Genomic DNA, 15,868 nt, shown 5'->3' with positions numbered 1-15,868 from the left:
TTTAAAAACTTTTATTGGAGTATAGTTGACTTAAAATGCTGCATACATTTCAGGTGTACAGCAAAGTTAATCAGTTATACATATACCCATTTTTTCTTTTAGAGTCTTTTAAAAAATGATTTTATTTAGTTATTTATTTATTTTTTGGCTGTGCTGGGTCTTTGTTGCCAGGAGGGATTTTCACTAGTTGTGGTGAGTAGGGTTACTCTTTAGTTGCAAAGCATGGGTTTCTCATTGCATGTGGCTTCTCTTGTTGTGGAGCACAGGCTCCAGGACTTCAGACCCATTAGTTGTGGCTCCTGGGCTCCAGAACACAGGCCCATTAGCTGTGGCACACAGACTTAGTTGCTCTGCATCATGTGGGATCTTCCAGACCAGGAATCGAACCCATGTCTCCTGCATTGGCAAGCAGATTCTTTACCACTGAGCCACCAGGGAAGCCCTTTCTTAGGTTCATTTCCCATATAGGCCATTACAGAGTACTGAGTAGAGTTCCCTGTGCAGCAGTTTCTTATTAGTTATTAATATCTATTTAATATATAGTAGTGTGTATATGTCAGTCCCAATCTCCCAATTTATCCCTTCCCCCTCTTATCCCTGGTAACCATAATCTTGTTTTCTACACCCGTGACTGAGATCATAATACAGCACCATATGGCATCTGTTGTTTGCTTTTAATCCACGGAAAGAAAACACAGTTTCCTCTGATGATTTAAAATCCTAATACAAGCACACAAGGAACAGTTTTTAAAAGAAAATAAAACCAATATAATAGTAGTAAGTGAGGGCAAAGAAGCTAATCCCCTTAGGAGATGAGTTTTGCTGTTTTCAATGACTTCAAAATAGGGCAGTAACCTTTATCTCTTAAAACTGTTTTACTTCCTAAAACATCTCTTTGTGCTGCCACACCAGTCATAGCAAGCTGAATAAAATTTGTATGCAGTTTCCTAACTTCAGTGGACCAATAAATTGAAACCATTACAGAAATAATACCCTTATTTGAGGTTTTCCGATTTAAAGGGAAAATGCTTGACATACAAGAAAAATCTCAGTCTTTCAGTGGAATAAAACTCCTGGAGCATAGAGAACAAACTTTATTCCCTGCCAAATAACTGATAGATTATAAACTGAGCCACCAATAGGGGCAGCTGATAAATTTCAACTTAAATAAAATCCACATTACACTGTCTTCTTTATCAAATTAGCTTTTCCAAGAACTATATTTAAGGGAATACTGGAATACTGTTGTACAGAAACATGGTAGGAACACTCTGTTTTTGTTTTTATTGCTGGAGCCACAGTTTATAATATTTAAAAGCAAATATTCTTGTGAACAGAAACTAGGTCATTCGGCTTTTTGAAGTTCTTTGAATTGTGAAGAACTCTGCTGTATAGTAGAGATTGGCACAACATTGTAAATCAACCATGCTTCAAAAATATAAAAATTTTAAAAATACTGAAAACTTATACTGTACATGTTTTCTGTATTTCAAACCTACTAAATACAAAATGCTGCTATCAGGAGACCCACTGTTACCTCTCCGTGCCTGGGCACACACCTGGCAGAGGTCTTACATGCAGAACCCATTCCCGCTCCGGCCAACACATTCAGCCCAAAGTCTCTGCAGTGGATTTACCACTCTTTCATTGCATTGCTCAATTTCTGGACCTTCTTTGCACATTTTCTGCAAATACAGTGGATAATTTTAGGTGTCTATATTGCTGCATATCTCTTTTCTACATGATCTTTCCATAGTTAAACCTAATCTCACTGTTGGAGGAAATAGAGGAAAGAGGAAGAACTCAGGAAAGTTCTCCTCTTTCTCAAGAGGTTGATTGTCCAGATTCAATGGTCCATCAAGTTCTGGTATCCTTTATCTTTGTCACAGTCTTCCTTACAATAGACAAGGCTCACTTGAGGTAGGTGTTATTTTTATGGGCGGGTATGGATTGATATTAATCCACAAGTCAGAGGACAGAGGTACAGTCATAATTAGAGCTTGGGACTTTTGGGGGGCAAATAGTCCATTACTCTAATTGGAAAACAACGAATGCTTTTGCCTAAAAGTTACTTTTCTTGTACTTCTTTTCTTTTCTTTTTTTTTCACCCTCCACTCTGTTCCATTCTCTTTTGTAGAATAATGTGTGTAACTGCAAACAGTAACAACATTTACTATCTTTTAGTTGTATGAGTTACCTTAGAGACTCAGAAGTAACTCAGAGATGAATAATCTTCAACATCCACTCCCTCACAGAGAATGTCTTATTGTTTGTCCCCCACCAGTACTATATGATTGTTCATTTCACTAAAAGTGCTGAGAATTGTAATTTTTTATAATTTTTAATTTTTTAATAATTTGAGTGAGGGCAGATGGTATTTATATGATAATATGCATAAGCTGAAACTCCAGTACTTTGGCCACCTCATGCAAAGGGTTGACTCATTGGAAAAGACTCTGATGCTGGGAGGGATTGGAGGCAGGAGAAGGGGACAACAGAGGATGAGATGGCTGGATGGCATCACTGACTCAATGGACGTTGAGTTTGAGTGATCTCCGGGAGTTGATGATGGACAGGGAGGCCTGGCGTGCTGCAATTCATGGGATCGCAAAGAGTCAGACATGACTGAGCAACTGAACTGAACTGAACTGATGCATCTCATATTACTAGAGGGTTTGAAATTTTTAAATACATTTGTTAGTCATTTGAATTTTCTTTTCTGTGAATTACCTACCTATAGAAGCTTTTTGCTTATTCTTCTATAGACCTTTGGAAATTTTCCCTATAAATTTGTTTGTGCACTTTGGTTATTAAGAGTATCATTCCTGGGATTTCCCTGGTGGTCCACTGGTTAGGAATCTGCCTGCCAATGCAGAGGACATAAATTCAGTCCCTGGTCTGGGAAGATTCCCCCATGCCTCAGAGCAACTAAGCCCACATGCCACAACTACTGAACCATGCATTCCAGAGCTGATGCTCTGCAAAAAGGGAGCCCTGAGCACCGCAACTAGAGAGCAGCCCCTGCTTGTGACAACTAGAGAAAGCCTACATGCAGCAATGAAGACCCAGTGTGGCCAAAAATAAATAAACAATTTTTTTAAAGGGAAAGGAATGACCTGTTTAAAAACAAACAAAAAAAAAGAATATCAATCCTCTGTCTCTCTAAGTTATAGTATAGAAAAAATTTTTCCTAGTTGGCCCTTTACCTTTTTTATGATCTTTTTGATGTATAGAGGTTTTAAGTTACATATGGTTAAATAACTTATATTTTTGTTTTCTATTTTTTCTACTGCTTTTATACTGAAAAAATCTTTTCTCACATAAACATTAAACTCATGTTCAGACTTCAATTCAGATCTTTTGTGTTTTCATTTTCTTGATTAACTGTCATTGAGTCTCTAAGGCCTGGGGTGAACTCATAGTGATTCCTGCTGCTGCTAAGTCGCTTCAGTCATGTCCGACTCTGTGCGACCCCATAGACGACAGCCCACCAGGTTCCCCTGTCCTTGGGATTGTCCTAGGGAAGACCTAAGCCCTGGGAACTCTGAGCTTAGAAAGAACTCAATAGACCCAGAATCACAATTGGAAGCAGATATCGGAAAGATGGTAGAAGAGACATCTTGAGTTTCTTAGGGGATCTAAATAATTTAGCATTATATAAAACTGGTTTCCTTGGTGGAATTATGGACTGATTTGAATAAATATGCTTATTAAATTCCAAGGGGAAAAATTTCACAACAAAGTATTTTGAAATCCTAATGCCATGCATGTAGCTATGCTCAATTTCAGTGCCATAGTCTGTGGGGTTCATGAATATTACAACCCAAGAGGTTATTTTACTAGGGGACTAGAAAGGAGATGATGGGAAAAGGAAGTAGCAGAAGTGGGTGGAAGTATTTTTGCTCCTTGCTAGATGGAGATGGGTGAGTGTTGAGTGAAGAGTGAAGGAATCTTTGGAGAGAAAGAAAGAGGATCTGCGGCTTTGGGGGGCATTCCAGAATAAAGTTCTTATATACATTTATTGGGTGAAGATTCCAAATAAAAGATTTTAACTAATACTCATTTTATAGCATAAAATAGACAAAACCAGAAGTATGTGCAAAGTCCTAAATCTCCTTTCAGTTCCAGATACATTTTGCTGTTGTTTTCTGGCGGTTAACTGACAGGAAATTTATCATTAACTGACACCTCATACATTGTAACCCTACACATCAATTCACTTAAAATTAACATACAAGAAGACATTCACTCTGGAAGACAGTTTGGTTAACAGAAGCACAACTGTAGATGAGCTGTCTCTGCTAATATGACACTTTGAAAGCAATGACAAAGAACCAGTGACAACTGAAATCAATTCTCTCCTCTCAGGAGCTAAAGGCAAGAGATGCCTGTTGTAAGGTCTGTGAATAAATGTCTAGTTTTCTAAAAACAGTTTAATATCAATCTTGTTCAAAGCTATCTTTTTCTTCCAGTACAGCAAAATGTCAACTAGCATGCTTGCTCTGAGAGGGGCCAGTGGAGCCAATTCAATTACCTTGTTACTGACAACTTCTTGAAAAGTTATTTTACACCAACATTTAACGAGAATCTTCACATTTCACTTCTTATTAAGTAGAGGGGAGATCTGTCATTAATTGCCAACTATAATTTTGTGAACACCACAATGTGGAAGTTCTCTACATTGTGGTAGAACTGTGTGTACACACACACACATACACACACACACACACACACACACAGATTCCCCCATGCTCACCTGCTGCTAGGGTGCAAACACTGCCCTAGGTTCCCCTGGTCAGAGACATGTGTGCATACCTCTGATTTGGAAGGAGCCTTTTACAACAGGCAGGACTCAGGAAGTCCTTTCTGTTGGTAGGAAGCTGACCCTCTGCAGCAGAAGCAGAATTGTTCTGTTTGGGTCATAGAAACCTCCTTACTAGGTCAGTTCTGGGCCTAGCTCTGGGCAAGGTTTCTGCAAGCACAGCTTAGATAATCTTGCTCTTCTACTTCTCAAAGATTCTGTGAGCCTGCTAATATTTCTCACTCAATTCTTTTCTGTTTAAACTGGCTATAACCTACCACTAAGGACCAAACCAGCACAATAAACATGAAATGTCTTTGATGACTAAGAACTGAACTTAAGCATCATCATTATTATTTATTTATTTTGACTGTGACAGGTTTTAGTTGTGGATCTAGTTCCACAACCAGGGATTGAACTTGGGTACCCTGAATTGGGAGCACAAAGTTTTAGCCACTGCACCATCAGGGAAGTCTCAAGAGTCATCATTCTGAGAATGAATTTTCAAATGCAGAAATGTGATTAGCTAATAATTACCACAATTGATGCTTTTGAACTGTGGTGTTGGAGAAGACTCTTGCGAGTCCCTTGGACTGCAAGGAGATCCAACCAGTCCATTCTGAAGGAGATCAGCCCTGGGATTTCTTTGAAAGGAATGATGCTAAAGCTGAAACTCCAGTACTTTGGCCACCTCATGCAAAGAGTTGACTCATTGGAAAAGACTCTGATGCTGGGAGGGATTGGGGTCAGGAGGAGAAGGGGACAACAGAGGATGAGATGGCTGGATGGCATCACTGACTCGATGGACGTGAGTCTGAGTGAACTCCGGGAGTTGGTGATGGACAGGGAGGTCTGGCATGCTGTGATGGGGTCACAAAGAGTCGGACACAACTGAGCAACTGAACTGAACTGAATAATTACTGAGCAATCACTGGGTATTAACACTATGTCTGTGCTAAGTACTTTACTTGCATTAGCTCACGTAATCCTTAAAATAACAGAAATAGTAGTTGTCTCCACTACCAATAAGCAGAACAAGGTTTAGATTGATCAATAGGTTTGTCCTGTCACACAGAGAAGACAAGTCAGGACTTGAACTCTTGCAAGTTAGCTCCAGGGTCTGCCCTCTTAACACCACACCACACTGCAGGAACAAGAGAAGATTCCACTATACACAGATTGACCAGTTCATGAAACCTGATATGCTCCTGACAATAGCTTACTTTCTCATGATTTAAAGTATAAAAATTCAAGTTATGTAAAATATGCATAAATGATTAGATTCTGAATAGCTGAGATTTTTATTATGAGTGGAACAACATAACTATAATTGATATGAATTATTTATAGCCCCACACAAGTAGCAAATACATACATGTAACAGTTCTATCTGCAATACCCAGAGTAAAAAAGTAAGCATAATTTTTATTTTTTTGGCAACTGCATAAAATTCCATAGCTGTATGATCTTAGACATGTCATTTAAGTCCGGTGAACCTCAGTACCCTTATAGAATAGAAGTCTCATCATCAAACACCTATTTTATAGATGAGATGGATAATTACAAAGGCTTGTAACAAGGTTAACACTAGAACATATGCAACAGTGCCTTACAAAAATGTATACAAGTAACAGATTTTATTATCATCAACCACATTGCTATGAGCAGTTTACAAAGTTCTTTTGCGTATCTTAATCCACTGAAATCCCACCAAAACCCTGATATAGGTAAGTGGTGTTATTCTCCTTTTATATGAGGAAAATGAAATGTAAAGAAGTTTAATGATTTATCCAAGATCCGACAATGGATAAAAAGTGGAAAAGATTGGAGCTGGGTACTTGACTCACAACTTCACCATGATACCATTTAATCTATTTCATAAAGGAAAAATATCTTTTTGTCAATAACATCTATTTTTATTATTTAAAAACCTCTCCTAGGATTATGGCATAGTTGATATTACATGTTTATTTCAATATGGAGCTGGATGAAAGTAGGCCCCTCACCTTTTTGACTTCATACTTAATGGCAAGTTTGACCCGACTCAGTGAAGCTTTATGCCTGTGCATCTCCAGAGGATCTGCCGATTCCAGGTCTCCATTCAGAATGGCTTCTACCTCTTCTGAGTCTCTGCAAAGATCCAGCACACCCACCACGAAGTCTTTGCATTGCATGGAGAGCTTCCTATAGTCATTCTAAGAACAAGATGGTTAGAGTTTAATGCAGAGAATGTGCTTTAGTTCAGTGGAAAGTGTTCAAGGGTTTTGTAAATTAGAAAAAGTCTACCTAACTCTGGGCAGGAAGTTTTAGCCCCCCGGTTAATGCAAGGTTTGTTGAGTTAGATACCAGCTGGATTTGCTTCCACCTCCCTCCTTAGCCAGGACCTAATACATATAAGACAGTTCTGAAAATGGTGTGCAAGTAAGTGACTGGTTTTCATTAAGAAATAGTGGTTAAATGCTTAATGCTGAAAGGCCAAAGTATCAAAGAGAGTTGCGTCTCTCTTGTACAGATAAACAGTAGTTTTCTTAAAGCCAAAACAAAGCCATTTCTATGATGAAAATTCCTTAAGTGGCGATCTGACATAGAAAACTGACTATACATGAAAATAACCTGTCTGGTTTACTATCCATTGCCTTATTGGAGACAGCGCTTTTCAAACTGTAGTCCTCAGACCAGCAGCCTCAGTAGCACCTGGACATGTGTTGCTGCTGCTGCTAAGTCACTTCAGTCGTGTCCGACTCTGTGTGACCCCATAGACAGCAGCCCACCAGGCTCCCCCGTCCCTGGGATTCTCCAGGCAAGAACACTGGATTGGGTTGCCATTTCCTTTAGAAACATAAATTCTCAGACCCCACCCAAGACATCCTGATTAGAAACTGATGATGAGGGGCAGCAGTGTGTTAACACACTCTCCCAGTGTTTCTGACATACATTTGTGATTGAGGATGACGGTTTACAGTGAAAGCAAAGAGGAGGGTAGGTGCCAACACAGAGGGTATTTTTTTCTTGTTGTCTGAAGGGCACATTATCATGTCCTGTAGAACTAGAAGGAGAGAAATGTCTGATTATATATAATTGAATTCTCAAGGGTTGCAGAATATCAATACCTGAGAGAAAATTTTTCAGGCCACTGGAACTAACACCTTGCTAAAAATAATCTGTGAATCTTTAATTTCATTAGCATATTTATATAGTGCCATGGACTGGTAGAAGGCATTTGTCAGAATTCCTTGCTACCTTCTGAATGGAGCTCTATTTCCAGCCCATTGGTTCCAATCCAGGTGTTAATGACCATCTCTCAGGAAAATGCCTAACTTCTGCAACCCCCAGCTCCACTTCTACAACTTTCACTAAAATCAGGAAAATGAATCAGATGATAATCTAGTTTGGTACACTTGAGGAAAACATAATTCCTCATTTCAACATGTCCTGAGATACTGTACATGTCTAAAAACTGGGTAATATTTAGGATGGCAGAATTTCTAGGTTTCCAAATATCATACTTTAAGTATTTAAATCATCTTCATACAACACGAAAAATTTCCATTTTTCCCCTTAAATAATTAACTTGATTTGATGTGCAAAAATCACCACACCAACTAAAATAAACAATAAAAGGAAAGACTGTTTAAAGGCTACACAGACTAGAATAGTTTCCATTTCAGATATCAGAAATTCAGATAAAGAAGAGTTGCAGTTAATCCTTTTCCCCTCAAAAGGGAACAAATAAAATGAATAAAAACTTCAGTCTTTGGTTTCCATTCAAGTTTGGTACCATGCAACTGATAAAATTAATAAAATGTTCAATCTCTGGTTTCTATGCAGAGTGTCAGTTAAATATCCATCTGCCTTCCATTCCTGGAAGACTAATGAAATATTTTATTATAGCATCCAGAAGAAGTATTAAATCCATGTCTGTTTCCATATAAAGCTCCCCTTTTAGTACATTTTTTAAATGAAATTTCCTCCTGTTACTCAGCAGTTCAGACTGTTCTATAAGATTTGATATGACACAGGATGGCCAATTCTCCATTGATCAGAAGTATAAAAAGACTTTTTTCTCTTCTGGAATAAAACATAGAAACCACTTCTGCAGTAATACCCAAATAATAACTCATTATCTTTAAAATTATAACCTGTAAATTATCTGATATTATAGAAAGCTTTGTGCTTTTTTCACATCCACTAAAAGATCAGTCAAGAAGCAAAAAAGAAGTAGCAAGTTGCAACGACAACACTTTGTTTTCATAACAATTTAATCATTTCCTCCTGGAAGAAGTCTGCTATCCAAGTACAGAAAATAATCAGAGCTGGAGGTAATGGCGATTTCTTCTATTGGGCTTACAGAATACCATTTTGCCAATATATGCAGAGCTCCCAGGGAACTCTGGCAGCTGACTCTGTCAGTTCTACCATGAGGTCCTGTCTCTCACTACTTCACAACTTAGACCTTTCGTCTGGTCCAAATTTTCTAATGATTTTCTCTAAATTTAGTTTTGATTGAGTATCTTTATTGTGTGACTTTTCCATTACCATGGTCCTCCACAAATTTACCAGATGGGTCTGCAGCCCACTTTACAGAGCAGAAACTCAAAACCTAGAAGGCCTGCTCAAGCCAGAGGAAGAACAGTGAAGCCTGGGCCTCGTCACAACCTGTCTACAGGTTTCAGCAGGTTTTTAACGTTCATGGTTTAATCCCTTTTTATTCTTAACAGGAAAACTGAAATTCAACTCTAAGCAGGTTTGCTCCTGTCAGATCCTTTCCCTAATAATAAAAGAGGCAGGACAGTGTAGTGGTTAAAACGATAAATATGAAACCAGACTTCCTGGATTTGCATACTGGTTCTACCACTTCCTGACTTCCCTGGTGGCTCAGATGCTAAAGCATCTGCCTACGATGCCGACCCGGGCTCAATCCCTGGGTCGGGAAGATCTCCTGGAGAAGGAAATGGCAACCCACTCTAGTATTCTTGCCTGGAGAATCCCATGGATGGAGAAGCCTGGTAGGCTACAGTCCATGGGGTCACAAAGAGTCGGACACAACTGAGCAACTTCACTTCACTTTCTTCATTTCAGAAGGTGAGAACTCTCTGATGAGAATAAGCCTATCTATTATTGCTGTTGGGCTTCCCTACTGGCTCAGGTAAAGACTCTGCCTGCAGTGTTGGAGACCCGGGTTCAATCCCTGGGTTGGGAAGATCCACTAGAGCAGGGCATGGCAACCCATTCCAGTATTCTTGCCTAGGAAATCCCATGAAGAGAGGAGCCTGGAGGGCTACAGTCAAAGGGGTCACAAAGAGTAAGACATGACTGGGCAACTTAACACCACACAGCAAATTATTGCTGCTATGAGGATTAAATGCTTTGAGTGTGCTTGGTACACATCAACTACAGAATTGCTTCCATGTTACCAGGTACAGCATGTTACATAGAAGAGCTAGAACTGGGACTCTAGGCACCCAAATCTAGGCTTAGCAGATGGTATGTTGGCTATTGTCTTTGTTTTCTCACTTGTAAAATGAGAGGTCTGTATAGGCGGATGATTCCTAGAGTATTTTCCTGCTATCAAATGCTACCTTGCTTTTGGACTACATTTATTTTCCTCTTCCTTAAAATCCCATGGACAGAGGAGCCTGGAAGGCTGCAGTCTATGCGGTCGCTGGGACACGACTGAGTGACTTCACTTTCACTTTTCACTTTCATGCATTGGAGAAGGAAATGGCAACCCACTCCAGTGTTCTTGCCTGGAGAGTCCCAGGGACAGAGGAGCCGGGTGGGCTGCTGTCTATGGGGTCGCACAGAGTTGGACACGACTGAAGTGACTTAGTAGTAGTAGTAGTACTGTCCTACTGTGATATAACTTGAAATTGTTTTTCTACTTTACAAAAGGAAAATCTGAGGCACAGGGAAAGCACAATGCCTTTTTTTAAGTGCATCATTGATTCAGAATTAGGAAATTTCAGCTTAATAAATGGCTAGCTTCCTAGCCACTGACATTTGGAAGATGAAACATGGAGCTCAGCCTCTCCAATACTCTGTTTCTCAGAATAGCTTCAGACAGCATTTGCACATTGAAAATACTTCTTTAATAACCTGTCACCAAGCTGTCCTCCATTCATCTATCTAAATCTATATCCTAGAATGTCCAAACTTGGGATAATGACCTTCATATGTTTTTGGCACCATGCTGCCTGTACTCTTCAAGGACCTTTGAAGACTGCACGATGGCTGAGAACTTTCTCTGAAGCACCTAAGTGATGGCAGTCTGAGGGATGAGATACTGGGTCTTACAGGCCACTGATAAGATGAATACTCATATGCATTTGAAATGGAAAAAAAATCATGTCTTTTTTTCAAGGCTAATGCTTTAAGTTCAAAGTCTTTATGGAAAGAATATAATGAACACCATGGAATAGGGCAGATTAAGTGACCCTGACTTAGAAAGAAGCTTCACTTTCTGCACTTTCAAGGGAGGCAGTCTCTGGGTCAGTGCTGTGAAAGCACTATTTTTTCTGTCTAAAGTCCTGACAGATGGACATGAGTGTGGGATGAGAAGGCAAAGTGATGAAAAGCAGACAGATAAGAAAAGTAAAGGATAAAAAATAAGAAAAGAATAACAAGGACAAGTGAATATGGGAATGAAAAGGTACACTTAGTCAGGAGAGAGAGACCTGTAGTCCTTTGAGATCATAACTTACAAAGACCTGTCTGTATTTTGCCTCTTATATGGTTACACTACACAAACACCTTCCATATAATTCAGGAAAAAGGAACCATGAGATTTTGATTTGCATATCCTTAGATAGCTGGCAGCTTTATGAATGCTTTCTTAAACTCAGTTGTGCTTTCTCCTCTTTTTGCCTCTTCATTTGTAATCATTTCCCACCTTTGCAAGGTTATCAGAGGTGACTTTTTATGTTAGGGTAAAGGAGATTTCATGTATTATCAATATGGGTTTAGTTGGCATCAAGGGGAGAACTATGAATAACAAATTTTCTTAACATTACTTCACTGAGGCTACTTCTCTGGGCAGAATTACATATGTCACCATCTTCTGTTAATTATTAAAACATAATCTAGGAAAATATTTGCAGAATTTCTTATACAGACTTTAAGTACATACCAAGCAAAATGCATAAAAACAAGGTTTGAGTGACCCTTGGAATAGTAAAATAATAAATTTAAAATTATACTTTTTATGATAAGTGAAAGTGTTAGTCACTAAGTCCTGTCTGACTGTTTGCAACCCCATGGGCTGTAGCCCACCAGCCTCTGCTAATCATGGGATTCTCCAGGCAAGAATACTGGAGTGGGTAGCCATTCCCTTCTCCAGGGGATCTTCCCCACCCAGGGATCAAAGTCGGGTCTTCTGCATTTCAAGCAAATTCTTTACCATCTGAGCCACCAGGGAAGCCCATACTTTTTATCACTATGATGAAATAAAGTGACATTTAGACTTTTATCTGAACGCACTTCTATTCTTTTAAAACAGAATTTGAAGTTACGAATTTGCTCTACCTGAGTTCTGTAAACAAAAATAATTCATTTTAGGTATAAGGAAATAAATCTTTTCAAATACCACATAAGGAATCTTTTCAAAGGGACTAGATAGATATAGGTGATACTTATTTTCTTCTTTGTATTTTCCCACATTTTCCAAATTTTTACAATAAATATGCACAGCCTTCATATTAGAAAGAACTTAATGAAATAACAAATAAAATTATACTAAGGCCAGATCTCCACCAGCACAAGATGAGTGTTGATGGATGTCGAGGAAATCTGGTATATATGGAAGGGGAAAACCCCACAAAACTTTCCTACCGTTTTCTTTCAACTAGTTAACTTGAATTATATTGCTAGTTGCATTTGTGTGGCTCTCAATAAGTATGAAAAACTGCAGTAAAACCTAAAAAACAGAATAATCACTTTTTCTGTGATCTGACACCACAACATAAAAAAAAAAGAAGATTAACTCAGCATCCAAAAAATAATTCAAGGAAGTGATGCCTAGAATCATCCTCTTTGGTGGATAACAGGAATCAAGAGCCTGCTAGAAAACAGTCTGACTTTCACCAGATCTATGAAGTCTCCTCCTGCTCTAGATTTAATAGGCAGAACCATCTGAAATGCATAGGAAAATGTAACAATTAAAAAACATCCCACTATTAATGTATAGTTTTTAATAAAAATAAATAATACTGTTGACTGGAGATGATGTCCAAAAAAAAGTTCACTCATAAGGAAATCTACTAAAGCAAACCACTTTTCTGTCTTTACATTTCTGGGTGACCTAATGGCCACAGCTCACCATTCTGAATATTGCAGATTTCATTTGTGGATTTCAATTGCAGCCAATTTTGTCATAAATAAAATGACTTTAGTCATTCATTTAAAATTTTATATTAGTCTTCTGACTTTTAACTAAAGGGATATACAAATGTTTGGGCCAATAAACAGTGCATACAAAACTATTGCAATATTGGGTGCCACCATACAACTACAAAAGAGGAAGAACTGGGAAGGAAGATCATAGCTAAATCCCTCCTTCAACAAAAGAGAAGTCTCGTGTACTATTTAACACCTATCCAGAACGCAGAGCAGCACAATCATTACAGCTCTCTGATCCAGTATATACCCACTTCTAAAACAAATTTATCACAGCACCGGGCTGAGAAGAGAAAAATCATCAGATCATTTCTGAACGACGCTCCCAATCCCTTGAGATTTTAGATCCACTGGACAAAACTGATTTGGGAGCAGACTGCAGAAGGCACCTCGCCGGGAAGTGGAAGAGCGCGCAGAGCAGCCGCGGTGGAGCGCACAGCTTACCTTGAACTCCTTCTCTATGTTGGCCAGCTTGGCCAGCTCGTTGCTGAGCTCCAGGGCAGTGAGCACAGGGTCCTCGCTAGACAAGGACAGATAAGCCGGACTGGCCAGCCCCTTGTAGGCATTGATCCTTGAGCGCGAGTGGCTGAAAGAGTCGTGCCTCTGCTTTTCCGTGCAGTCCCCGCACTTGCAGAAATAGTCATGCGGCCGCTCGATCCTGGCGCCCTTCATCAGCAGCATATGCACCACCTCGTACTTCTGGCAGTGCGCCGCCAGGATGATGGGGGTGATGTCCGGGGAGAAGCGTGTGCCGTCCTCGTCGTAAGCGTAAAAGTCGTCGTCCTGCAGCTCCTGCTCGCAGGGGCTCAGGGTTAGGCGCTTGCTGGCCGCGAACCCGGGGTGGTTGAGGATGGCTTCCACGATGCGCACGTAGCCCTTGCTGATGGCGAGCAGCAGGGCGTCGCCGATGCGTGCCAAGTTCTCCTTCTTGAGCAGCAGCTCGGTCACCTCCAGGTGCTCATTGCCCACCGCCAGCTGCAGCGCATTCTGGCCCATGTAGTCCACGCAGTTGACATTCAGCGTCTTGGACTCCTCCAGCATCTTGCGCACCACCGGGATGTTGCCATACTCGGCGGCGTCGAGGAAGCGCTCCTCCTCCGCAGTGAGGCTGGTACCCCGGTCGTTGAACATGAAGGCCGGTCCCCGGACGGCTTGGCGCCGGCCCTTCTCCCGCATCACCGTCTTGCGCCTCAGGGATGGGCTTTCCTCCATTGACCTAATCAGCAGCAGCAACAACAACAAAACCCCAGCTGTTGAATATTAGGGCATATTGCTTCTTTCCACATATCGCGCCATGTCTGGAGTACAGGTCACACACACGGCAGATCTGTGGCCTGAGGACAGCCAGGTCAGACGCTAAGACTCGCCTGAAGTTTTACACCTGCACCTAATAAGGGCTGCTGGAACCCAGAAAGCAGAAACCCTTCAGAACAAGAGTTCTTGTTCCACAGAGCAGCCATCACCAACCTTTTTGGCACCAGGGACCCGTTTTGTGGGAGGCAATTTTACCACCAGGGTGGAGGGGATGGTTTCTGCACATTACATCACATCTATTGTGCACTTTTATTGCTCACCTAATGCCCTGGCTGATCTGACCCGAGGTTGGGGTCCCCTGCCATAGAGAATGACATTCATAAGGAATAATAACATAAACGATTTCCAGGTCTCCCTTTGTGACCCTGGTAAAGACAGGACTCATCATACCTGTGGGAATAAAGTTAACTGCTGCTTTAAAAAGTCTTGAAAATAGGGGCAAACAGGTACTTGGCACCAAAGCACTACGCTTGAAGGCTAAAGATAATAAATTTTCAAGAATTAGGCCAGAACAATCCTCATAAGTCATTGCATATTTTTAACTAAATAAGATCATTGACACACACACACAAAGTCCAGTATTTAGGCCAAGTACTATCTTTCAGGATCTTAGATTTTCTATCTTTTCTATTATGGGTATCCCAACCTACTCCCCCACCCTCCAGAAAACTTAACAAAATTCTTTTTTTTTTTTTTTTTAATGACACAGACAAGATTGAGCAATTATAAAATGAGAATTCAGTCTAGATTTATTTTTTGAAAATTACTATGCCTTTGTAATAGGAGTTGTTTAATGACCTATATTATGTAGGTCTCTTTGAATTAAAGTATATATAGTATGATTTATGGTTTAAAAAATCACAAGTAGTACTTTATGAATAAGGCAGTGTTAGTCACTCAGTTGTATCCAACTCTTTGCTACCCCATGGATGTAGTCCACCAGGCTCCTCTGTCCATGAAATTCTCCAGGCAAGAATACTGGAGTATAAACCAAAACCATAGTATACATTTTAACAGGATTACTCAGAAGGTTTTCAGGAAGGACAAACTGTCCTCAAACTGGATACTGTTGTTGTTATATAATCTTTAGTATAAAAAAAAAAAATTAGAATGTGGTGGGCTTTATAGTAAAAACTAAAATGTGGTCAGGAAAAAAAAAAAAAAAGAATACTGGAGTGGGCAGCCATTCCTTTCTCCAGGGGATCTTCCCCAACCCAGGGACTGAACTCCGGTCTCCTGCGTTGCAGGAAGATTCTTTACCATCTGAGCCACCAGGAATAAAGCTACAGGGCACCAATTGTGTATCCAGAACAACGTGCACTGAGATCCTAACACCTACCATGAGTTAAGATCTAGCTGCAT

The 15,868-nt window shown here is 40.1% G+C and overlaps 1 protein-coding gene across 1 annotated transcript in view; it reads right to left on the bottom strand.

The window, feature by feature from the left end:
• TRPC3 (transient receptor potential cation channel subfamily C member 3) overlaps positions 1 to 15,868 on the bottom strand; it is a 74,277-nt gene that overhangs the window by 36,937 nt on the left and 21,472 nt on the right. The window contains exons 2-3 of the mRNA XM_055550262.1: positions 13,637 to 14,408; positions 6,808 to 6,996 (exon numbers count right to left, since the gene is read on the bottom strand). Of these exons, the coding sequence (XP_055406237.1) occupies positions 6,808 to 6,996; positions 13,637 to 14,408 (961 nt within the window). The remainder of the gene's footprint in view (positions 1 to 6,807; positions 6,997 to 13,636; positions 14,409 to 15,868) is intronic.

Source organism: Bubalus kerabau, chromosome 16 (assembly GCF_029407905.1).
Source record: "Bubalus kerabau isolate K-KA32 ecotype Philippines breed swamp buffalo chromosome 16, PCC_UOA_SB_1v2, whole genome shotgun sequence".
NCBI classification, from domain to species: domain Eukaryota; kingdom Metazoa; phylum Chordata; class Mammalia; order Artiodactyla; family Bovidae; genus Bubalus; species Bubalus kerabau.
The sequence above is the reverse complement of the archived record's forward strand: the minus strand, read 5'-3'. Positions and strand labels throughout refer to the sequence as shown.